This window comes from Quercus robur, chromosome 4 (assembly GCF_932294415.1).
Source record: "Quercus robur chromosome 4, dhQueRobu3.1, whole genome shotgun sequence".
NCBI lineage: Eukaryota > Viridiplantae > Streptophyta > Magnoliopsida > Fagales > Fagaceae > Quercus > Quercus robur.
The window spans coordinates 20,750,906-20,771,122 of NC_065537.1; the positions used below are offsets into that span (position 1 = coordinate 20,750,906).

The 20,217-nt window shown below is 34.9% G+C and overlaps 1 protein-coding gene across 1 annotated transcript; it reads right to left on the reverse strand.

The window, feature by feature from the left end:
- Positions 1-301: 301 nt before the first annotated feature.
- Positions 302-16,814, reverse strand: LOC126720836 (ubiquitin carboxyl-terminal hydrolase 25). The gene is made up of 9 exons (XM_050423649.1): positions 16,203-16,814; positions 15,594-16,101; positions 15,430-15,505; positions 15,258-15,350; positions 10,001-10,087; positions 9,135-9,904; positions 7,201-7,350; positions 830-967; positions 302-730 (listed from the first exon to the last, which is right to left on the reverse strand). Exons 1-8 carry the CDS (start codon positions 16,381-16,383, stop codon positions 835-837), a joined length of 1,998 nt encoding a protein of 665 aa, XP_050279606.1. The 5' UTR covers positions 16,384-16,814; the 3' UTR covers positions 302-730; positions 830-834.
- Positions 16,815-20,217: the final 3,403 nt, after the last annotated feature.

Here is a 20,217-nt window from a genome sequence, read left to right on the forward strand (position 1 = left end):
ACAATGACACATTTTAACCAATCACCACATAGCATAGTTGGAAAAGTATCTACGCATGTCTGTATACACGTACATTATCCAGCAGTTACCAACTTACCAGACCACAAATACATGCAAAAATACAGTACACACATCCATATTAAGATAGACTCTTCGTCTTTGTGATAAACAACCTACAAATAAACTCCATCAAATTTTCAGGGAGAAAGGCAAGGTGCAAGACGGTTGTCTTTTCCCTTTTGGGGTGTGAGGGAAATCAATAGGTGGGAAACCATTTCATAGTAAATGGACACAGTGTATATAACATATATCCATGACTAAACTATATTGCCACTTAATGGAAAAATTGTAATGCATCCATATAGAACGTAGATTAAATGCTGGAGATAGAGCCAAAAAGGATATTGTACAATACGAGTAAAATTTTTGTTTCTCTCTCTACCATAATCAACTGCACAGCCTCAAGGGACAAACAAAACTTTCGGCAAGATCTGAAATGAGAAATCAGCCCTTTCTTCCTAATTCGACTGATAGCACACCCACAGAATGTCACCATTGGCAAAGGAATGAATGAATGAAAAGATAACAACCTCCTGCTCTAGCGAGAACTTGCTCAGAGAGACTGTACAACATACCCTCTTTTGTTTTCTAGAGGATATCCCCGTCATTAATACCTCAATTAGTAATACAGATTAATACACCAAGCTCCATTTGTGGCTACATCATAAGCCTGCAAATATTATCGAAGATATAATTATCATGCCATCAACCAAATTTTGATATATGCCTCTGAAAATTTCTAAGATAAAAGGTAAAGTTCCTTGCATACCATGTTCAGTTTATCAAGGTCCGAGAAAATGCTTTTTTTCCTTCGCAAATTGATCTCAATTGTTCAATTAAGTCCTCTTTTAATGACTCTGGTATCTGTGAAGTAAAGGTTGGTCTGGCATCCGCAATTAACAACTTCCTGTTAAACGAACATCCAGATGAGTCATGAACTTTTAACAAAGGAAAAATAACTTCAGAAAAAATAAATAAATAAAAGAGAGAGAGAGAGAGCAGACAGACGATGCTGAAAGTATCTTATGCAATGGGTGTATGCAACACTCTCACATGTATCTAGCAAACCATAGAAATGGATTTACATGCATGTGAAAGTGATGTAGAATACACCCAATACATAAAATGCCACCTGTTTAATGGGACGTAATAATCCTCATTAGCCAAATAGCATTAAAATTGTAAAAGTAATCACTTTTAAATAGCATATCTAGAACATAAACCAAACTCTCTTTTTTTGCGTTTTAAGTGGTGAAAGTGCTGATGTGAACTTCAAGAGATGTTGAGCACAAAAGGTATAAAATATATAGAGAAGAGAAAGGAAAACAACAAGAGGTAAAACCCCTCAAGCATAAGCGAACCTAACAAAAAAAAAAAAACCCAAATCAAGCAAAACTGTGGCCAATGACCTGAAAGCACCTAATGATTTCTAGTACTTTAACAAAACATTTTTTGAGCCTTAAAAAAACTAAAATTCACTAAATGAAAAGAAAAATAATAAAATTCAGATGGTCCAAAAAGTCTAAGAAATCTGTCAATGTAGTTGAGCTTGAGATATTGCCCCAATCATGTAAGTGACACAGGACAAAACCAAAACAATGTAACAAGAAAATTAAAGAAAGAAAATAAAAGATAGGCAACCTAGGAGCCTGCACCAAGCAATAAAGAATAAACTTCTAACAGCCAGCACATAGGGTTGACTGGAGTAAGCATTAAACCATTGGAAAATTACACAGAAATTTTATTGATTATCAAACTTTTTATACTGGTCTCCACAGAAGTACAATACTATGCTTATATAGACTACTAAAAACCAAACTCTAATTTTAATTGACATAGGAAACCCTAGTTCTAATTGACTTGGGAAATTCCAATTATTGGAAAAAAAAAAAAAAAAAAAAAAAAAAAAAAAAAAAAAAACCTAGACTCTCTAGGAAATTAAATAAAAAATCATAATAACCTAATAAAAATATAATTGGCCAATAAAAAAAATACAATTGACTTCCAAAATTAATAAAACCAAATTAAAGTAAATATTTATTCGCACTTCACGCATCATTCTCCCCTAGTTGGAGAAAAATCAACCTTGAGCTTTGAAATGCTGAAGGATAAAAATCCTAAGACTGGAAACATGCTTTAATACTGGAATCACCTTTGAGAGCACTAAGAATAAAAAACCCTTATGTTCGATCACATCATAAAATTCGTCTGAAACTCAAGGTTCTACCCATTAGCTTCATATTTGCAAATCCGACTTTCTTGTTATCTACTAACCCTACTTGTTCAAAGAATTAGTCCATCTCATTTAACCCAAATGTTGAAAATCCAAGGTTCTTGATGACCATAGTTCACTAGAATAATAAATTTCAATAAGAATTGAAACAAAAAATGGACTTGGGCAGTAGACTTGCACTGACCCAGCTAAACCAGATGGGCCTTGTACTGTGTTAACACCAAAGGGTAGACCACAGTAGTAACTTTGTGGGCCAGGCCACATGATATGAAATAGACCTCTACTATGCAGGCCAAGATGCCTTGAATTTATCACTTACTGCCCCTTCAAATCTCCAAATCCACTTTTGAGTCTTCCACAAAACAATGCCTCCTGAAATTCGAATCACCACCCCCAAATTTTCCACTCAGTCAAACAGTATCATTTATTAATGGAAGTCAATTTAAAAAGGGTCTTTCATAGCAATTTTTGACGAGGGAAGAGGCTCGACAGCTCAACCTAGCAATGGCTAGTGTGAGCTATTCCGGCAAAGTATCCTGCAACAAGCAGAACAAAGTGGCAGTATCCAAAGTTATTAGAAATCTAGTCCTACAGGCGGCAAGAGACCATGAGACTCAGGTCATGCACGAGGTAATTGGATGGTTTATGGCAACTCAGGTCACGCAACTGTCCACCCAAAGAAGGTATCTCATGGTGGAAGTTTGACTCATCACATACTTCATGGAAATTTTGTCACCCCCATTTTACTTATCAAAAAAAAAAAAAAATTGTCACCCCCATTTCACAAAGCCTTATAATAATCCTTCACTTCTGACATTTGGGAAATAATAAAGATGGAATATTTTAATACATTTTTTCTATGATTTTGGCGACATGGAGGAGAAGTAAGGTGAGAGACTGCAAATCCTTTTTTCCTAAGTTCAAATCTGGGTGTCACCTAATCAAAAAAAAAAACAGCATACCTTTTTTTTTTTTTTTTTTTATTGGTAATAGATATTTTCATCAAAAGAAGTACATCATGTTCACAATGATGAACAGATTGGAAATAGAAACATCTACAAACAAACCAAAAAAACAGCATACCTTCCAGAGTTGCATTTTTTGTTTGGACTGCAGCTTTAGGAACAATCTTGACTATTGATAATTTACGTAAGAAGAAGGTGTTGATTCTAGATTGGTGTTATATGTGCAAAAACACTGGAGAATCGGTAGACCATCTATTACTACATTGTCCTATGTTTATGAGTTGTGGTCTATGGTGTTCACCTTGTTTGGTATACAATGGGCGATGCCAAACACTGTAGTTGAGCTCCTTGCTTGTTGGCAAGGAAATTTTGGTCATCATCGTAATGGTGTTATTTGGATGGCTGTCCCTCATTGTTTGATATGGTGCATTTGGCGGGAGAGAAACAACCGGTGTTTTGAAGATTCTCAAAGGACTATAGCTGATTTAAAACTTTTCTTCTTTAAAACTCTATCGGACTGGATGTCTATCATAGGAAGTCATTCTATTTCTTCAGTCTATGAGTTGATGGATGCTTGTAATTTATGTATTTGATTATGTTGGTCCCCAGCTGTATACTTCCTGTATACTCGGGTGACTCATTATTAAGTTCTTGAATAAAATTTCCTTTACTTATCAAAAAAAAAGAAAAAAAACAGCATACCTTATTATGTTTTGCTGATAAGAGAATCAAAAAAAGCCCCTAGGTCAAAAAACCAAAAGGGTAGTCTCGGCAAAGTTTAGGGCACGGCAAAGAAAAAAAAAAGGAATTTTTTTTAGGCTGAAAATTCAAAAGAACGGTCTATTTGAAAGTTAGAGGACACAAAAAAAGAAGAGAAGAATCTGTCTAGCTGAAAGTCCAAAGAAGTTGCCTATGCAGACTTCAAGGCAAACAAGTATAGGAGAATATCGACAAAGGATAATGTGCAAGTTAATGAAAAGATGAGTGAAAAGAAGACAAGTATGACAAGGGTACTAAGACAGGAAACAATTTTAACAAATTTTTCCCCTAGAGGTAAGCAGGGAGAGTACTCTTAACTTGATATAATAAGCATATGGTAGTTCTGTTCACTACATGTTATATATCCTTGCATCTAGTTTTAATTGACTAAAACAAGAACAAAAGACATTGGGAAAAAACATATGGAAGCATGGAAACCCTTGGGAAAAAAATGAAGAAAAGATTGGATTGAGCATATGCCATGAAGAAAATTAAGAAGAAGTAAGTACTAGCTGTCCCTTTTTTTTCTTTTTTTCTTTTTTTGATAGGTAAGAAAAATTGTATTAAGAGAAGATTACTTCATTAGAAAAATGAAGTAGCCAAAAAAATAAAAATGTACAAAAAAAACTAAACTTTATTATACATACGACTACCCAAAAAAAAAAAAGCCAAATTAAATTAAATAAATATTCTAATTTAAAATTAATTCTAAAAAGGAACACACGTGACCAACACCCCTCCCCCACCCAAAAAAAAATAAAGAAGTAAATATCATCCTTATGACAAAAAGAAATTAACCAAAAAAACACTCTACTGACTAGCAAATAACAATTTTCGTGTTTTTTTCTGTAGGGAACAAAGGTACAGTGAACGCACCATATCTCAAACAAATATTGCAGTCATACATAACATAGAAGATTTTGCCACTAGAAAACATAATCAGTTCAAGAGTTTATTATTGGATTGCAGTATATATAGTTTTTTATAAGAATTGAGGTATATATGGTACATCAGTTGAAGCAAAATCCCTTGCTGTAAGTCTAAACTTCCAAAGTACAAAACTTCAAAGGACCATCCCATCCCATGATTCTACTAGTATTCGTATTTCTCACTTATTATTTGCTGATGATACCATTCTTTTTTGCGATGCTTCTAGAGAGCAGATCTTCTCCATTAGGCTGGTTTTGACTTGTTTTCAAGCTTTTACTGGTTTGAAGGTGAATGTGGAGAAAAGTGAAATTGTCCCTATTGGGGAGGTGAGCAACATTCAAACTTTGGCTAATATTCTTCAGTGCAGGGTGGGCAATTTGCCTATGATTTACTTGGGCATGCCACTGGGTACTTTGTATAAAACAGCCTCTATTTGGAATCCGATTCTTGAGAGGTTGGAAAGGAAGCTTTCTGGCTGGAAGTGGCTTTACTTGTCAAAGGGTGGTAGACTCACTTTGTTGAAAAGTACCCTTTCAAGTCTTCCGACTTATTACCTTTCCCTTTTTATTATCCCTAAAGCTGTGGTGACTAGATTGGAATGTATTCAGATGAATTTTTTGTAGGGTTCTTCAGTTGAGTATTTCAAATATCCACTAGTGGCTTGGGAAAAGGTTTGTTTACCGCGTGAGTTAGGTGGTTTGGGAATTCGGAATTTGGCGTCTTTTAATCAAGCCCTATTAGGGAAATGGCTTTAGAGGTATGGCCATGAAATCACTCATCTATGGCGGAGGGTCATAGCCATGAAATATGGGGAGGGGAAAGGGGGTTGGTGCACTAGAGTTTGTAGAAGGGCTCATGGTTGTGGTTTATGGCAGAGTATTAGTGAAGGGTGGGAAAGTTTTGCAAAGCATTTGTCTTTTGTGGTGGGGGATGGTTCTCGTATTCTTTTTTGGCATGATAAATGGACTGGGGATGTCCCTCTTAAAATTCTTTATCCCCAATTATTTTTGTGTTCTACCAATAAAGAAGCTTATGTTTTTGAAGTGTTAAGCCCTCCAGTGGGTGATAATAATAGAGTGTGGAGTTTAAGCTTTTTTAGGGATTTCAATGATTGGGAGTTTGCAGCTTCATACTCCCTACTTCATTTCATCCAAACCCGAATTCCTAGGAGTGAGGGGTGTGACAGGCTTCGTTGGGGTCTTAATGGTAGTGGGAAGTTTGACATTCAGCCTTTTTATCATAAGATTCGAAATGCAGCTCATTCCACTTTCCCTTGGAAGGGCATTTGGAAAGTCAAGGTTCCTAAAAGGGTGGCATTTTTCATGTGGATAGCTGCTCATGGTCAGATTCTAACCTTGGATAACCTTATGCTTCGTGGTCGCCCTTTGGCAAATCGTTGTTGTATGTGCTTTTCTAATGCGAAATTTGTGGATCACCTATTACTTTTTTGTCCGATAACTCATTCTTTGTGGACGTATATGATTCGGCTGTTTGGGATCGATTGGGTAATGTTAGGTTCAGTAGCGGAATTATTATTTTGTTGGTACCATTGGCTTGGGAAGCATAGCTTCGATATTTGGAATTTGGTTCCAGGCTGTTTAATGTGGACTATTTGAACTGAATGGAATCAGCGTTCTTTTGAGGATAAGGGGAAAACTGTAGTTCAATTATTAGATTTATGCCATCGGACCCTCTTTGATTGGTCTCGGTGTTGGGGTCTCTCTAATTGTTTTACTCTTATGAAATTCCTTTCGTCTATTAGTCTTTCTTAGTGGCTGCTTGTGTTTTTTTTTTCTTTTTTTCTTTTTTTTTTTTTCTTTTTTTGTTCACTACTGTGAACACTTTTGTATTCTCATGTTTTTCCCTTATTAATAATATTATCTTCTTACTTATCAAAAAAAAAAAAAATTTTGCAAAAGATAGTGCATTTGAAAAGATAAAATATACAAGTTCAACAAGATCACATTGACAATCCAGAAGACTTATTTCATCGTATACGCATCATATAGAAGCAGAACCCATAAGCTTAACACCAAAATTTTTTATAAAGGTCCATAAACTGTAGTATGTACGCATAATTTAATATGCTCAGAAGCTTTCCTACTAATGAAATGTATTGCACTTCACAAAATAAAAAGGACCACACAGGAATTCAGATACGTTTTTACAAGTAATGCAAGTATTTGAAGTTTGACTCTAGAATAAAAGTTCCTAAATATGCATTATACGTGTAAAAATTTGTAGGATACTTACTTGAATTCACTAGTACTTGATGGACCATTTCCAGCTTCTTCACGTAACCTCTTCTTTGAACTCATGAAACTAAAAACCTTATCTGACCAACCACATGATCGCAAAACTGAAAAAGCTTCTTTCTCGAGACTAAAAGCTTCTTTCTTGAGACTAAGAGAGAATAATATTTAAAAAAAAAAAAAAAAAAAAAAAAGGGTAAATGAATTAAATAATAAAAAAAAAAGACACTGTTAGACAACAAAAAACATTCAACAGTCAAACATGAGCAACCTAACAGAAGGAAAAGAATGAAATTGAGCCTGGAATATAAAAAAAAAAAAAAAAAAAAAAGGAAGACAACATTTTACTAAACATTGTACTATACATTTTAAAAATCAGAGGAAATTCTGGTATTGTGCGCACAAGATTTTCCAAGCAGGATTAAAGGACAGAAATAACAATTAGAGATAATCTGAAACGATAAAACAAAAGGAAAAAATGTCAATGGCCCTAACCATATGGAATCTCTGTCCCCCAAAAAAAAGGGGTGCATAGTCAGGTCATGGACCCAATTCCATGAGACGAGTATTTACCTATGCAAGTGTGAATCATCCACAAATATCACAAAATTAGATATGAAATCATCTGACCTGAAAATATTGTCAGAACTTATCTAGGTAATTGACCTAGGAGGTCCAAACTCCAAAGATACAATTTGGACTACAACTAATTTATAAACTGGTTCATCAGTAACTTCATTCTAACTAACACTTCTTATACATTTCTAGCATTAATACGTTGACTAAATGCTCCAACATAATTCAAGTTCATAATTCTCAACCCAACTCTAAAGCTCTCAACACTTTCTACTAACGGAACTGGATGAAAGATAGGAGTGAAACGTCTGACAATATAGGAACTTTGGATTAATATGGATGTAAACTGATGTTGTCCATGCAGATAAGAAAGAGTTCAAGGAAGAACAAGATTAAACACCAAAAGAATCAAAATCTGTGGTCTAGATTTGATGTGGGACTTTCTTGACACCTTTCATAGGTTATTTTAGTTATTATTGAGTCTTAGTATTCAGTTTTTAAAGTTAGAAAGTTGCAGGTTAGTTTTAATTAAGAATTACTAGAATAAGGGAAATTTGGTAATTTCAAGAAATCTGGAATGGGCTTTCCTTATCTGCATCAAAGGCCCATGAGTCTTGTTTTATGTTTTGAGTCATTTTCCTTCTTTTTTTTTTGTTTTTTTTTTGATCAGTAGGAACACACTTTATTTAAATAAATAAAATAAAATAAAAAAAGGCCAGGGCCTAAGTACACAAGGAGAATATTAAGGACACTCAAAAAAGGAGAAAAAAGGGGGGGGTGGGGGGGAGGGGGGGGGGAGGAAAACCATAAAAAATTTATTCATGGTGATTTAGAAGCTACTAAGTCCTTTTAGTTTGTTATTAATAAGCCTAGTCATTCTAGGAATAGGCTATTTAGAGTCCTAGTACTTCGAGGAAAGGATTTAACAATAGCCTATATAAAGGCTTTATTGTAGTCAATAATATTCATAGTGAAATTGATTCTAACAAAAATCCAGCAGCTTATTTTAAGCTTTGAGGGTGGATTGCCTTCACCTACATGATTGCTTAGGAAGTCCTAGGTGTGATTGCCTAGTGTTTATTTATCTTTTTCAGCTCTATCCCATGTTTCAGAACCAAACAGCCATCAAAATTCATTCTTTTCTAACCTAAAACCCTTAACAACAATTCATATACAAAAGCCCTTCAAGAACTTATCAAGAAATCTATTGAAGTGCTGAATTCTTAAAGATCCTACTTCATAAACTAACCAAGAGAATATGAAATACATATTTAGCAAAGTAATTCTTGACCAGACTTTGATGAACAGAAGTTATTAGCAATAAGTAATTTACAAAGGAATAAGAAGGGCATAACATACACTTCTTTCAGTTCTTCAAATTTTTCCTGGAATTGAGAATCCTGTGCTAACAAAATGCAAGAGCCCTCATCCTTTGACTTTCTTTGAGACCCTGAGATCTCAGCATGCCCATTGACAGCACAAGTTCCCAATTCATGGTGGTCAGGTCCTCTCACTGTCACCCTGCTCATTGTGCCATTAACTTCACCAACATCTGGTTTCACTAAATTAATATCTCCCCTCTGACTAATTCCATTTTCAACGGTTAAAGTGAATCCTTTGTTGTTCTTACTGTCAGCAACATCAACATTTTTGGTTTTGTTAAAACCGTTCATATTTGCCACATTTTTTTCACTTTTCTCTATAGAATTTGAAGCTTTCACATCCCCATTTGCTTCCATTGATAGAATCTTATGAGCATCAAGTTTTCCATTACCATTTGCAAGAGGTCTTTTGGAATTAGAGTTTGATAGGTTAAATCTCATCCGTGGGCTAGAAGGTACTTTAACACCTTTAGGTATGGTTGAGACATCCTTCTGAAAAGATTGATCGAAAGATGCTTTTGGATGCACTGATTTCGTTGGGAGAGCAGCCTTTGGGCTTTTAAATGCCTCACTGCCATTGCAATCACGAGACCTTATTCCATTTGAAGCAAGAGCAGTGCTGGCAGATGCCGGCCTCTGATTTGTACGAGAGAAGAAAAGAATATAAACCTTTTCCGACAAGACCTCCTGCAGCGTTGAAACTGAGACAAACGAATCATTGCAGCAGTACCACCGACCCATTGCATCCTGCACACACAGAAGAATATAGATCAGCAAAGACTTATTTAGCTGCTTTCTCATAACTTATTTAATGTTTAAGAGAGCAAAGTAGGCATATAAGACCTTTATATATGCATAATAGTGTCCAGATTCTTGCGAGTAGCCGGAATGCACAATAGTACCAAAGAGCTTATATTCTGGTCGTGGATCCTGTATTAGACCCAAAAAGAAGTAAACAATACCATAGAGGAAACTCAGGAATGCATCACATGCATATGGAACGGAACAAGTATATACAAAAAGCAGTCTTGTAGGACTCGATTTTTCTAAGTAAATGCAATTTTATAAATTAAAATTTGCACAAAGGTACAAAGGGAATAGAAGGTGTCTATCGGTTATATAACCAAGAGTTTGCCTACAGAGATATTGAAAAAAATATGCATATGAAATCATACATATTGGAGGGTCTACTCCCATCCAATGACATTCAATAGAATCAAGACCCAACAAATTGAGATTTTATTCTCTGTAGATGGGCCTTGCCCCTCAAAAGTCTCCTAGTCCTTTCCCTCCTAATTTGCCACACCAAACACGATGGGGCTATATTCCACAAATAAAGTTTTTGGGCTCCATTGTCAACATTGAGCAGTCCTGTGGGACTATATTGCAGAGGATGCATCAGCACAAGAAACCAGAAAAATTTCTTCCAATCTATAGACAACAGTATGCAAAGCAATAACTCTGATTTTTATTATGAACTTGACAGAGTTGACTAATACAAAAAATAATAATAATAATAATAATAATTCATATAAACTACTAACTACAGAAACCAGAATAACACTATCAAAGGACATAACCACCCTACAATCCCACTTGTGTTGATCACTTAACAAGACACAATAAAGTCCAAGAATGAACTCCATTGTGCCTTCCCATGCAAAATTTATATTAGGATTCAGCAATATTTGTGCAGGCCAAGCTCAAAAGGGGCAGTCAATGGATCTTGAACCCATGACCTCATAATAAATTAAGGAACTGTCAATAAAGCTATAGCTTATTGGCTGTCATGTAGCTTTTTTTTTTTTTATGGGTCATGTAGCTGACTATTATTTAGGCTATTTGTGTCTTTTTAGCTACTTTTGATTAGGGCCAGCATTGATTTAATCATAGTGCTGGAGCTTTTTTCTTTTAAGTTTTTGTTCAGCATTATAAGTAGGATTGTAATTCTAAGATTTGAAAGGATGGCAAATTCTTTTTTTTTTTTTTTTGGATAAGTTTGTTATCCTTTCAAGTTATCAAGAATTAACAAGTTAAAGCTTTTTTATTTCCTTCGCATCTCTCTAATTTTTCTGCTTCCTTCTCATTCAATTTCTAGTTGCCCCCATTAATCTCTTTTTTTCTCTCTACCATGTCAATCAATCTAAAGATTAAATAAACCATATCTAAACATCCCTACAAGCATATCAAACCCTAAATTTTATTCCTGGTAATCTCCACCATGAAACCCTAATTGACCCTACCCCTTTCTACACCCTAATGCCCCAATGCCCCAATATAGAGATAGAAATTGCAGGATTCAGCTGCCGTCCTGCATCACTACCACATGAAATCCAAAAAGGTTTCATCTACTTCGTCAATTCTTAAATCAAAAATAATAGGATCTCTTTGTTTACACGTACTCTTTTTGATTGGTCCCAAGTTTGGGGTTTTACACACTGTTCTTCCATTTTAGAGTTACAAGCTTCTCTTAGATTTTCCATTTGATACTTTTGTAATCTTTATGATGCATTGTGTTCATCATCATGAACATGGAGTATTATTCATTCCTCTTGGGAAGATCAAAGAAATAAACTCCTCTTCCTCGGTAAATAATTCTTGAAAGAATTCCGAACCCATTCTTTTTTAAAAAGCGCGTGCAGTACTTTTGTGTTTACAGACCAAAGTTTTAACACAAGAAAGCCGAAGTATTAATAAAACTGCATTACTTATCAAAAAATAGGGTTGGGGGGGTGAAATGCTATTTGCCAAACCCTGCAGAAGCATTGTCCTAAAGATAGACCAGAGCGCACATGACCATGTATTCGTAGTATTCCCGAGCCTTCATAATTTTTTGATAAGTAATATAACTACATTGAAAAAAGAAAAAAAAAATACAAAAAAACAAAGCACACAGGCAGCATGCTAAGGAACAGAAAAAAAAAAGTGAAAACTATCAAAATAAGAAAGAACAACTATCTAACAAATCTGTCAAAGAATTAAAAGTAAAAACACCTGAAGAATTTTTCCACTCTAGCAAAGTTTGAAGAAAAAACTTCATATCATGAGTTGATATCTCACATCCTTTAAAAGTACGAGCATACCTCTCCCACCAAATACCCCACATAATACAATGAGGAATCATACTCCAAATCACCAAGGACTTACATCTGCTACATTTATATGACCAGCTTGCTAGAAGATCCACAACATGGCATGGCCTAACCCAATGAACCCCAAATAAAGAAAATACCATATTCCACAACTCTAGCTACATGACAATGTAACAATAAATGATCAATGGAATCCTCATCCTTCTTGCACATACAACACCAATCCAACACAACTACTCTGCGTTTCCACATATTATCTGTAGTTAAAATATGCCCCAAAGCTGCTGTCCACATGAAGAAACTAACCTTTGTTGGCACCTTTATCCTCCATAAAGGCATCCTAGGGAAAAAAGAATGGGTGGTAGAACACAAAACCTTATAAAAAGATTTAACATCAAAAACCCCACTGGCAGAAGGTTTCCAGCATAATTGATCCACTCCATTCCCTCTCACCAAGCCAGAATAAATGAAATCCAAAAAGGTGACCACCGACTCCAATTCCCAGTCTTGTACCGGACGAACAAAATTAACATTCCAATGGAAACCCTCCCCTGAGGAAGATAAAAGCTCAGCCACAGAAGATTCCTTATTACTGGCAATACCGAATAATATTCTAGCATCATGAAATCCAAAAAGCTTCCATCTACTTTATCAATTCTTAAATTCAAATATAATAGGATCTCTTTGTTTACACGTACTCTTTTTGATTGGTCACAAGTTTGGGGTTTTCACACTGTTCTTCCATTTTAGAGTTACAAGCTTCTCTTAGATTTTCCATTTGATACTTTTGTATTTTTTTATGATGCATTGTGTTCATCATCATGAACATGAAGTATTATTCATTCCTCTTGGGAAGATCAAAGAAATAAATTCCTCTTAATCGGTAAATAATTCTTGGAAGAATTCCAAACCAATTTTTTTAAAAAGCGCATGCAGTACTTCTGTGTTTACAGGCACAAGAAAGCCAAAGTATTAATAAAACTGCATTACTTATCAAAAAATGGGGATTTGCCAAACCCTGCAGAAGCATTGTCCTAAAAATAGACCAGAGCTCAAGTGACCATGTATTCGTAGTATGCAATTCCCGAGCCTTTATATTTTATTGATAAGTAATATAACTTCATTGAAAAAGAAAACAATAACAAAAACCAAAGCACACAGGCAGTGTACTAAGGAACAGGAAAAACAGTGAAAACTATAAAAACAAAGAAAGAACAACTATCTAACAAATCTGTCAAAGAATTAAAAGTATAAACACCCAAAGCATTTTTCCACTCTAGCAAAGTTCAAAGAAAAAACAACTTCATATCATGAGTTGATCTCTCACATCCTTCAAAAGTACGAGCATTCCTCTCCCACCAAGTGCCCCACATAATACAATGAGGAATCTTACTCCAAATCACCAAGGACTTGCATCTGCTACATTTATACGACCAGCTTGCTAGAAGATCCACAACATGGTATGGAATAACCCAATGAACCCCAAATAAAGAAAATACCATATTCCACAACTCTAGCTACATGACAAAGTAGCAATAAATGATCAATGGACTCCCCATCCTTCTTGCACATGCAACACCAATCCAATGCAACTACTCTGCGTTTCCACAAATTATCTGTAGTTAAAATATGCCCCAAAGCTGCTGTCCACATGAAGAAACTAAACTTTGTTGGCACCTTTAGCCTCCATCAAGGTTTCCAAGGGAAAAAAGAATGGGTGGAAGAACACAAAACCTTATAAAAAGATTTAACATCAAAAACCCCACTGGCAGAAGGTTTCCAGCATAATTGATCCACTCCGTTCCCTCTCACCAAGCCAGAATAAATCAAATCCAAAAAGGTGACCACCAACTCCATTCCCCAGTCTTGTACCAGACAAACAAAATTAACATTCCAATGGAAACCATCCCCTGAGGAGATAAAAGCTCAGCCACAGAAGAATCCTTATTACTGGCAATACCGAATAATTCTGGAAAGACATCTTTTAAAGGAGTCCCCCACACCAAGTATCAAACCAGAATTTGATATTGGCACCATCCCCCACCTTAAAAGCAACAAGACTATGAAAACTGTCCAATCCCTTCCGGATATTCTTCCGAAGGCAAACGCTGTAGGTCCCCTGCACACCATTAGAACACCAACACCCCCCCCACCCCCCCCAAACATACTACCATATTTAGCATCCACAACTCTTCTCCATAAAGCATCTCTCTCCATAGCAAAACCTCTCTCCTTTGGCACTACTTTTGAGAAGTTCTATAGAACAATAAGATGCCACTCATGTCATGTATCCTATCGCTCACCAATTCTCATAACTAAAAGTTTAGAAGGATTAGTTACACTTCTAAAAGTCATACTAAGATATAAAAGTACACTTGCCTTATCATCATGTCCTACATTATCTTAACTAACTAGGGAGCTATCAAAAGTAAATTGCTGATATATTGTCAAAAATCGTTCCCCTAAATAAATTCACCAGTAACCTTGGCTAATTTCCTTTTCGATTTCAGTTAATCTAGCAGTTATATAAAAGCCAAAGTCTCACATTTCTAGGACAAAATAGGAGAAGCAAGGGGTAACTTATGCCAATGAGCTCCGTCTCACATGGCACTCCCCTCCTCCCATAAGAATAGGTGGAGGAAAAGATCAAAGGTTTAAAACCCACTAAATGTGTGTGCATCTTACCAATAAAACAAAGAGTAATTCATGGATGTCAATCATTTCAGCCAGATATGAAACGATGCCATAGAAATTAGGTTTATAATGATTTTCTTTTATGAGCAATAAGCATTTATAATTATAATCAGAAAGAAAGAGTACAACTGCTCTATCGAACATCGAGGTAGACTAAGAGATTGGATTTCTAAGCATGTTTCTCTATCTTATTATTGTAACTAGTGAAGAAGCGACCGTCAAGTAAAACGAGGCATTTTCCCTACCCTACCTTTACATCTAATTATTAAGCATGTATATTTTGTATGTCCTGCATAGTTTTATTAGGTATATACCTGACTTGCTTTACACATGAAACTCGAAAGCACCAAAACTTCCTCAAATGCAATCGCCTTATCAATCTTCCCGCCGAATACACTCTCAAATCTCTGCCAACAATAACACTTAAATTAGAAACCAACGACACCAAAACTACAAACTTAAACAACAATTACAAAATAATAACACCTTGAGCTGGATCACAAGGACATTGGGCGCTTGACGTATTGACATTTGCTTCCTTGCCGCCACCAATTTCTTACAACTAAAACAACCATGATTTCCTCAATTAAAAACACGACAATAACCACTTGAATAACAAGGAATTCAACAAAATAACAACAAGAACTTACTTATCACACTTGTACTTATTGTTTCCATCCAAAACTTCGGACTGAAAGAACTTTTGAAAAGCGTCTTTAAGCGAATTACTAAGCAAAACATCAAGACTAATATCCATTATCTCGTCCACCTTATTCGACTCATTACCACAAGAAAGACACTTCACCTGGCTCTGCAGCGCACCTCCAAAAATCTCCTTCACCACCGAACTACCACCACTACTGCTATTACTACAACCATTACTACTACCATTACTAACATTCTCACCTCCCTTGCAGCCATTATTGTACCGCCTTTGCTGCTGCAACTTCTTGAGCCGAAGGCAAGTGTTGTGGCAAGCATCAATCACGTAACGAAGGAACTCGTGCGCGTCCTCCTGGCGCCCGCACTTGAAGTGCTCGGCGAAAATCCTCAAACGAGTCTGCAGCTTCAAAGGCGCCTCTAGCGCGAGATCCACGCTCAACGACCGCGCTATCCGTTTCTCCAGTATGCAGAACGGACACTCTCCGCCTCGCTCGCCTGCAACACGGAAAACCAAAACCAATTAGCTAAAAGGAAAAAGAAAAAAAACACAGAAAATTGAATTGCGAAAAATTCGAGTGGCGATTGAATTTATGTACAGAGAGAGGAGTGTTGGAGTTTGAGGCAGAAATTGGCGAGAGGAGGAGTGTAAGTAAGGCACTGAAGAACGCTGTTGAGGTAGCAAGAATTGCCGAGGTTTTTGAGCCCTAACGGAGGACCGGTACGCCGCTTCTGACTGAGCAAACTCGGCTGCCAATTCATCTGCAATTGCAAGGCCATCAAAGACCTCGTCGTCCTCGTCTTGATTCCGATTCCGCTTCCGCTTCCGGTGAAGAAGCATCGGACGGCGGCGTCGTTTTGGCAACACAACTCTCCCGCTGCCAAAACCACCAACACAATCGCATCGCTCTGCTCTCTATCTATGATGATATGATATGATAATTTGGTTTTTGTTGTGAAAATAAATAAGAAGAGAAATGGGGGAAGGAGTATTGAGAGAAGTGGTGGGTAAGATAGGAAGAAAGAAAAACCCCCAAATCTCTTTTTTTGTGGTGGTGTTGTTGTTGTTGTGAGAGTTTTATGAAGACTCTTCCACAGATTTGTGAGGGTTCATAATTGTTGTTTTTTCCCCTCCTCCCTCTCTTTCTCTCTCTCTCTCTCTCTCTTTCTGACCCTTCTTCCCTCCTCTCACCCCTTGCCTTTTTTGGCTTTGTCAAGGCAATTTTTTTTTTTTACTTTATAGTCCCAATTATGTGGGGAAAATTTTATTTTGGTTTTGGACACACAAATCTACAAGTGTGGACTGTTGTCTATTGGGCTATATGCCATATGTGGCCATGTATTCTTGCCTTCTATTATAATTTGTTCCCCAAACATCACAAATTCTTTTCTTTTCTTTTTTCCAAATTTGTTTTTGTAGTTTTTTAATGTATAAAGAACACTTCCTACATATAAAACATTCAAACACCCAAAATTGTTATAAAAAAAATGCAACAACAACAACAACAACCAAAATGGTGGATAAAATTTGAAATTTATGAGTTTATGATATGTCGTTTAAGGCCATTAAGGCTCCGTTTGGGAGTTCATAAGGGAAGGGAATGGAATGGAATAAAATGATCATAAGGGAATGGAAAGGAACGGAATGGAATGGAATGTATTTAAGCAAGAGAAAGGAATGGAAAAGAATGGAATGTAATGGAATTAAGTAATCTTGATTGGATGTTTTAAAATGAAGGAATGGAAAGGAATGGAATGTAAGTAATTTTGTTTGGGAGCAACATGGAGGGAATGGAATGGATTCATTTTATAACAATATTACTATTAGACCCTTATTTTAAAATAAATAATTGAATATACAGGGGTATTTTGGGAGTTTTAGTAAAAAAATCATTAAATCTAATTCCATTCCCTCCCATTCCTCCCAATTTCGGGGGGAATGAAAATTTGAGGTTTTAAGGGAATAGAGAGGAATGAGTGTTCCCTCCTACTCATTCCATTCCCTTCTACTTAAACTCCCAAACAAGGGAATGGACTTTCCATTCCCTCCATTAAAACTCCCAAACAAGGGGAAGGGAAGAATATTCTAAAATTATTCTTTTTATTCTTTTCCATTCCATTCCATTCCCTCCTCCCAAACGAGGCCTAAGCCATCACTCAAGTGTTTCTAAGGATTGAAAAAAATCTATAAGTTTATTTTTAAAAGATGTTCTGATTTTTACTTGAAATTCAAAAGAAAGACAGATATGAAAGAATCATTTTTCCCGTTTTCTATTGTTTCAAGAATTGGTCTTTTATAACAACCTCTGAAAATGTGTTCACTACAACTTTTTGTGCTATTATATTATTTGATTTTTTTTTTTTTTTTGTTAACTTCAAAATAGAAGTTTTTTTTTTCTCTTTTATATTTATTTTTTGAGATGAATTTTTTTTTTTTTTTAAGTTTGGCTTACCGTCAATATTTTTTTTAACTGAACACCTTCTTTTGTTTTAATAATAATGGAAAGTGGTAGTGGGTTTTAATCTCCATATTTAATTTAATTACTAGGTAATGTGGCAGTTTCTTATTAAAACAAAAGGAAATTTCAATTAAAAAAGTATTCAATGTAAGCCAAAATTTTTTTTTTCTCTTGAAAACCAAAGCATCTTCAGACTTTTCTAAATCGTCTCAATACAACAACTAAGTTAATACTCATTCTCAAAAAAATAAATAAAAAAGCTACTTTTGATTCTAAAAACAAAAAACAAAAAAGTTAACTTAGTACTTCCATAGATATATAGCGATTCTTTTACGATACTTGTAAGATATGGTATGGTATTCACTATAATCATAATTACTCTCTCTATATATATAAGTAATTTTTTTTTTTTTTTTATGTTGACTTCTTCTAAAGTTATAACATAATTTTTTGAAAACATAAACTTTTTTAAATTATCTTTTTTATATATATTGAAGAGATAGAAGTTATCATTGACATGAAGTTTATTTATGGTGATTCTGACTATATGACATTCCATAAAACGTTTTTTAATCTTAAAAAGTGGAAAACACTTTCCGCTACATTAGCCTTATTTTGGGTTGATCACGTAAAACATTGTCCATTAACTTGTATTTTTTGCCATACTATATACTAAAAATCACCAAAAATGTTTTCAAGAAAATACTTTTCATGTAACAAATGAATTGTTAGAGTGCGTTTTGGGATGCCACTGAACAACCTTTGTGCATTGGTCACTCTATAAGTATAAGTGTTTGTAGGGTGTGAAAGGTAAGAACTGGGATTTAAGTCTTCAAGAGAGAGTTTCACACACATATACACTTAGATTAGGTTAGAGCAGAATTTCTATCTTATAAAAAAAAATAAATAAAAATAAATAAATAAAAAAGAAAAGGTGCATTTCGGGATAGCTTATTCCATTTATTTATGGAAAATGCTAGAATCACAACTTTTACTATAACTTTTGCACCACAATTTGCCTACAACGCAAGTTATGAGTGATAGAGTAAAAATGGTGGGTCTATGTGGGTCCACAACTCCACCACTCACACATCACGTGAATAAGTTGTGGCAAAAATTATAATCCTAGCGTTACTCACTACTTATTTTGCAATTTACTATGTCCCATGTGGGATTTTTTTATGACACCCAAATCTTCAAGTGGACTATTGTCTATTGTGCTACTATGTGTGGCCATGCATTCTTGCCTTTTATAAAGTTGTTTCAAACCGAAACAAATTAATTTTCAAATGTGCTTCTCATAAAAAATTAAAAAAATTTCAAATGTCACATGGTTTTAGAAATCAGATCGGACCATAATTTGATTCGGTAAAAATCACAAAAATCAACATTTTACCTGTAAAAACTATTGGTTTAACCAGTAAAAATTGGGAACCGAGCAAATTTTTGGTTTCTTTACTTGTCCAATTTTTAAAATCATGTACACACACATATATAGCATGGTGGATGGAACTTGGGACCTTTAGATTTACGTTCTTCAAATCTAGTAGACCCATCACCTTAATGGACTCTCAAATTTTCCTTTTAAATACTATTGAAAAAAAGTTGTAAATTTTATATTATTATAAAATAGTTCTAATTTGTACTTGGAATTCAAAAGAAGTTGAAAATGAAAGAGTTTTTTTCTTTTTATTGGATATCTCTATTAAAAACATTTGTAGGTGTCAACCAGTTGAGTTACAAGACTTTTAAATGTCATTTTAATGTTTTCTAAAAAACATTATTTCAAGAATTGGCTTCTTAAGATTGAGATCATATGCAATTACTCCATTTCCTTCACAATTTTTTTTTATACATTTTTTTACTTTTTAACTTTAACTTTTTACCTCTTTTTAATATTTTTTTTATTTAATGGTTGAGATTGAAAGTTGTTTTTTCTAACTTTCAATCTCATCCATTTATTGCTATTGCACCTAATCTCAATTTGACTTCTCATAACAATTAGTTTGTAACCACATACATATGCATTAAATACATTTACAAATAAGCATAATCAAATGCATATTACAATTTGACCAAGTTCATATATAATGTTTGTATATTTGAAAATATAAAATAGCTATTAATATAATAAATATAAGTTTATTTGAAACAA

Coding starts and splice junctions, on each gene's coding strand:
- LOC126720836 (XM_050423649.1), bottom strand. CDS start 16,383: ATGGCCTTGCAATTGCAGATGAATTGGCAGCCGAGTTTGCTCAGTCAG. Junction 15,506..15,593: donor AATAAGTACAAGTGTGATAA/GTAAGTTCTTGT, acceptor TGGTTGTTTTAG/TTGTAAGAAATTGGTGGCGG. Junction 7,351..9,134: donor TTTGAAGAACTGAAAGAAGT/GTATGTTATGCC, acceptor ATTCTCTCTTAG/TCTCAAGAAAGAAGCTTTTA.